Source organism: Crinia signifera, chromosome 2, assembly GCF_055691185.1.
Source record: "Crinia signifera chromosome 2, ASM5569118v1, whole genome shotgun sequence".
Lineage (NCBI taxonomy): Eukaryota > Metazoa > Chordata > Amphibia > Anura > Myobatrachidae > Crinia > Crinia signifera.
In genome coordinates, this window is record NC_139218.1 from 397,007,127 (window position 1) to 397,013,198 (window position 6,072).

The 6,072-nt window shown below is 52.0% G+C and overlaps 1 protein-coding gene across 1 annotated transcript; it reads left to right on the top strand.

The window, feature by feature from the left end:
- Positions 1 to 4,570: 4,570 nt before the first annotated feature.
- Positions 4,571 to 5,500, top strand: LOC146058605 (olfactory receptor 51E1-like). Its single transcript, XM_083170880.1, has one exon. The coding sequence runs from the start codon at positions 4,595 to 4,597 to the stop codon at positions 5,498 to 5,500; it is 906 nt and encodes a 301-aa protein (XP_083027006.1). The 5' UTR covers positions 4,571 to 4,594.
- Positions 5,501 to 6,072: the final 572 nt, after the last annotated feature.

Sequence of the window (6,072 nt, forward strand, 5' to 3'; positions counted from 1 at the left end):
GCATGTTGATGGAGGCAGGTGGCCGCTGGAGGAGGCAGGTGCATGTTGATGGAGGCAGGTGGCCCCTGGAGGAGGCAGGTGCATGTTGATGGAGGCAGGTGGCCGCTGGAGGAGGCAGGTGCATGTTGATGGAGGCAGGTGGCCGCTGGAGGAGGCAGGTGCATGTTGATGGAGGCAGGTGGCCGCTGGAGGAGGCAGGTGCATGTTGATGGAGGCAGGTGGCCGCTGGAGGAGGCAGGTGCATGTTGATGGAGGCAGGTGGCCGCTGGAGGAGGCAGGTGCATGTTGATGGAGGCAGGTGGCCGCTGGAGGAGGCAGGTGCATGTTGATGGAGGCAGGTGGCCGCTGGAGGAGGCAGGTGCATGTTGATGGAGGCAGGTGGCCGCTGGAGGAGGCAGGTGCATGTTGATGGAGGCAGGTGGCCGCTGGAGGAGGCAGGTGCATGTTGATGGAGGCAGGTGGCCGCTGGAGGAGGCAGGTGCATGTTGATGGAGGCAGGTGGCCGCTGGAGGAGGCAGGTGCATGTTGATGGAGGCAGGTGGCCGCTGGAGGAGGCAGGTGCATGTTGATGGAGGCAGGTGGCCGCTGGAGGAGGCAGGTGCATGTTGATGGAGGCAGGTGGCCGCTGGAGGAGGCAGGTGCATGTTGATGGAGGCAGGTGGCCGCTGGAGGAGGCAGGTGCATGTTGATGGAGGCAGGTGGCCGCTGGAGGAGGCAGGTGCATGTTGATGGAGGCAGGTGGCCGCTGGAGGAGGCAGGGGCATGTTGATGGAGGCAGGTGGCCTCTGGAGGAGGCAGGTGCATGTTGATGGACGCAGGTGGCCGCTGGAGGAGGCAGGTGCATGTTGATGGACGCAGGTGGCCGCTGGAGGAGGCAGGTGCATGTTGATGGACGCAGGTGGCCGCTGGAGGAGGCAGGTGCATGTTGAAGGAGGCAGGTGGCCGCTGGAGGAGGCTGGTGCATGTTGATGGACGCAGGTGGCCGCTGGAGGAGGCAGGTGCATGTTGATCGACGCAAGTGGCCGCTGGAGGAGGCAGGTGCATGTTGATGGACGCAGGTGGATGCTGGGGTGAGGTACAGACTGTCTGCGGATCTGGATGGCTCATGCTCCAAGCACTGGCGCTGGAGGGAGCTTGAAGGAAAGGTGTGTGTGTATATGTGGGGGCTGTGTGTGTGTGGGGGCTGTGTGTGTGTGTGGGGGGGCTCTGTGTATGTGGGGGCTGTGTGTGTGGGGGTGGGCTGTGTGTATGTGGGGGCTGTGTGTATGTGGGGGCTGTGTGTATGTGGGGGGCTTTGTATGTGGGGGCTGTGTGTGTGTGTGGCTATAGGGGCAGCATGTGTATATTTGTGGCTATGGGGGATGATGTATATGTGTGTGGCTGTGTGTATGTGGGGGCTGTGTGTATGTGGGGGCTGTGTGTGTGTATGTGGGGGTGGGGGGTGTGGGGGTGGGCTGTGTGTATGTGGGGGCTGTGTGTGTGTGTGTGTGGGGGGGGTGTATGTGGGGGCTGTGTGTGTGGGGGTGGGCTGTGTGTATGTGGGGGCTGTGTGTGTGTATGTGGGGGGGGGTGTGGGGGTGGGCAGTGTGTATGTGGGGGCTGTGTGTGTATGTGGGGGGGGTGTGTGGGGGTGGGCAGTGTGTATGTGGGGGCTGTGTGTGTGTGTGGGTGTGTGTGGGGGCGGTGTGTATGTGGGGGCTATGTGTGGCTATAGGGGCAGCATGTGTATATTTGTGGCTATGGGGGATGATGTATATGTGTGTAGCTGTGTGTATGTGGGGGCTGTGTGTATGTGGGGGCTGTGTGTGTGTGGGGGCTATGTGTGTGTTTGTGTCTGTGGCTATGGAGGCAGTGATTTTTGGGGACGTTCCCAACCCTCCCTAACAGCTGGGCAGCCCCCGGCTCTCTCCTTGGCATCTCTTTAGCGATCACCGCTGGCTCTGCTCCCCCCAACTGACCCCCACTTATAGGACATTATTACCACCTGCGGGAGGACATTGAGTACTGTCCTGCTGCTAGGGAGCAGTGGCGGCTCCTACCTCAGTGCAGAAGAAGGGCTCCCGCTGGCCGCGACTCTGCCCCCTCTACTTCTGATCCGCGCCAATGCCGGTCCTCGCTGCCGCTGCCGCCATACTGCCATGTTTGCGGGACCAGGACATGCGCAGTAGCATCCTTGGGCCTCCCAGTTTCTATCCTCTGCTACAGCAGCAGCCCATAGAAGCGATATCACAGAGCCGGTGCCTGTACACTGTAGGTGACAGGCCCCGGGACAGGTAAATGCTTAGGATCGGCCTTGATACTGCACAGGCGCATACCACCTCCCAATGGGACTGCCTTGGGTAACTGGCAGGTCAGAATTCCAGTAGAAAGTCACTGCCAGTCACACTGAAGCCAGCAGAGTATCCAGAGGTGGGATTCAGCCGGTTCGCAGGTCCGCCACCTTCCGTGGCTATTTTGAATGCTACTGCAGCTGCTGGACCACGAGCCAATAGGAGCTTGCGGTCTAGCAGCCAATAAGGAGCGGCAATGGGGGCTTCTTATTGGCTGCCGGCCGCGAGCTTCTACTGTCTCTCGGTCCAGCGGGAGAATTCAAAATAGCCGCGGACCTGCTTTCAGTTCAGTATACAGCCGGGCTCTCAACCCAGCTGTCACAGCTGCTTACAGCACCTCTCCTCTCTATTAGCTGAGCGCTCCATGCACTATCCCTGCAGTCTCCTCCTCCGTGCCGAGTGCTGAGGTGTGGAGTGTGGACCCGGCGGATGACGGAGAACCCCTGCAGCAGGGTGGGTGCTCTCACTCCTAGAATGCCTGGCACTGGGACAGATGCCTGTATTTACCGCTGAACAGGTAGAGCCTCTCTGTGACACTCTCCAAGATGCTCTCTCTCTGACACACTCTCTCTCCCTCTCTGAGGGGGGGGGGGGGCTTCTAAAACTTTTTCTATGGGGCCTAACAAGTTCTAGTTACGCCCCTGGCAACCAGCATGTATTCCCCCTTGGCACCGAGCATGAAGCCCCCTTGGCATCCAGCATGAAGCCCCTGGCATCCAGCATAAAGCCCCTGGCATCGAGCAACACCCCCCTAGCCATGAGCATGTAGGTAAGTGGCACATGTTTCAAATATGTAATGGGCATCATGGTGTGTGGCAAAATGTGTAACTGGCATCACGGCGTGTAGTAGAATGTGTAATGGGCATTATGGCATGTGGCTTTATGTGCAATGGGCATTAGGACATAGAACCTGTTGTTAATTTGTTTGAATCCCACCACTGGGAGTATCACAGACTGCACTGGCTTCACTTACTCAGAGCACAGTGGCGGATTATACCTGGAGGGCTGCAGTCCTGTACAAACCGCCACTGGTCGGGAGGTATGGTAACTAGACCCCTAATATAGTCAATGCTTTGATCACTGGTAAGTGTAAAGGTCATTGATCACTCCTTATTCTCCTGGATCTCTCCGCTGCATTGTACACTCTCTGAATCCACCTCCTCCTCATTACCTCTCTGGGTTGGCGCACCTCTGGGCTCTGCTTTCCATATCTATACCACATCTCTTTGCAAACTAAGCAGCTTTTTCAGTTATCAGTATCATAGTCAAATCTACCAAGCCACCATCTGTATTGGCCCATGTCACCCTAAGGCGTATCTATAATTGGGTGCAGTGTGTGCAATGCACATGTCCTCCTGAGCAAGGTGACCATTTTACCAGTGATTTGTGCATGCCTAATAGATATTTAGTGCTTTGAACAAAGTGGGTGCCATGTTTACAAAGACCTCTGCACTCACTCAATGTACTGCTGCGGTTTCATCTCGGAAGTCATCTCCATATCTCATTCTTAAGCTTTACAAAAAATAATCAGACTCGCTGCCTATGTCTCATCCTTGACTCTGAACTGTCCTTTGTTCCCCACATTCAATGTGTCTCCATCTAAAAAACATATCCAAAATGCAGCCTTACCTTACACAAGACCCTGCTATCACTGTAATCCATGCTCTCATCATCTCCCACATTGATTTTTAGTCTTCTTGGACTTCCCCAATGCAGACTATCATTCATCGTCACACATTCATCATCTACAGATACGTTCTCTCAGTTCCTCCATTAACCATTGTTATAGATTCTACCATATTCAATATATAATACTGTTACATACACCCATGGCCATAAACCAAACTACAGCCAAATCCTAAATTCCCTCCACCCCTCCTCTGCAGTCTAATCCTAAATACCCACCTGATTCCTAAACCTAATCCCCTCCCTAAAAACCACCCCCTCAATCAGGCCAATACTAACGCTACCCTACCTTTGGGATGCTGGCATTCTCACTAGTGTCGCCATTCTGGCACCAGTTTTCTGGTGGTAGCCGGTGCCTGTATTGTGTCTACCAGCATTCCGGGTGCATTACGAAAAATGGCATTATGTTCTTTTACTGTAACAATTCCAATTTGCTTTTAGATAAAGAAAGTGTTTGCTAATATACTGTATACTATTTGCTAGTTTTTCAGGAGGCACCGCTGAGATAAAAGACTAAAGGGAAGATGACAAATTCAACATCATTTCATCCTTCCCTCCTCACCCTCAAGTTCGGTGAAATGGCCGAAATAAGATATTTTTACAGTATGATAACGCTAGTTGGCTTCTTGATGATCATACTGTCCAACTGTGCAGTCATCTCCACTGTGGCCTTACATAAGAGTCTACATGAGCCAATGTACATATTCATATCGGCGCTGTGTCTGAATGGTCTCTATGGGAGCAGCGCCTTCTTCCCCAGTCTGTTTGTGCACCTGGTTAGCAACATACATACCATCTCCTACATCGGCTGCGTGACACAAGTGTTCTGCATCCACACTTACATGGGCTGTGAGTTGACCATTTTAGCTGTTATGGCGTATGACCGATATTTGTGTATCTGCAACCCTCTAAGATACAACAACATTATGTGCTTAACAACGGTTGCCAAGCTAATTGTCGCAGCATGGGTGTACGGTATCATGCTATTTTTAGTGCACTTTACATTGACAATTAGGCTCCCGCTGTGCGACTCTTTCATACTGAAGATATATTGTGACAACTGGTCGGTTGTGAGACTGTCTTGCATTGACACGACTGTAAACAATATATTCGGCCTTTTCATCACGGCAGCTGTGATAGTCTTAATGCCGGTACTGATCCTATTCTCTTACATCGAAATCCTAAAGGTCTGCATCAAGTCCTCAAGAGATGTCCGAGCCAAAGCCATGAAGACTTGCTGTCCGCACCTTGTGACCATCGCCAACTTTGTTATTAATGTTCTGTTTGAAATTCTTATTCACCGTTTTCCTCCACCCAACATCCCCTATGAGTTAAGGACGGTGATTTCGGTACAGTTCCTTGTGGTGCCGCCAATTCTGAATCCACTCATCTACGGGCATAAAACCAAGGACATAAGAGTGAAGTTCACCCAGCTCTTCTTCTCCAAGACCGAGCCATCTCCAAGGGCTTCATGGGTGACATGAAAAATATTGGGGTACATGTATGAAGCAGTCGTAAGGGAGAAGTAAACCAGAGGAGAAGTGGCCCATGGCAACCAATCAGCTGCTCTGTATAATTTTAAATTCTGCAAATTATACATGTAACTTCATTGCTAATTGGTTGTGATGGGCAACTTCTCCACTGGCTCACTTACGTTCCCTTATCACGGCTTCATATATCTGCCCCTTTGTTTCCTAGGGCAAATAAAAGAAGGCTTTGGTCATTTGTAAATATGTCACTAATAACACTGAAGATCTTTTCTGGTTTGCAAATAAAAACATGGCGTCCTGTGCCGTAAGAACAGCCTTTGTGGTGAAGCGGGCAGAGAAACGGACAACAATACAATACAAATCAACTTGTAGTTTATTGTATAGACAGTAAGGAATGGTATATTAAAGACCGACATTGACTATTTTTCAAAGTAGAAGTCATTGAATTCCGGCAAAATAAGGGACATGACTAGAAAATACCGATTTCATGCATGCACATGACCACAGGGGCTGCAGGTATGGAGGGGGATGAAGGAAGGGATTTGTATCCACCTTTGGAACACAGA

Excerpts from the sequence above, each read along its gene's own strand:
- LOC146058605 (XM_083170880.1), top strand. The coding sequence starts at position 4,595 with ATGGCCGAAATAAGATATTTTTACAGTATGATAACGCTAGTTGGCTTC.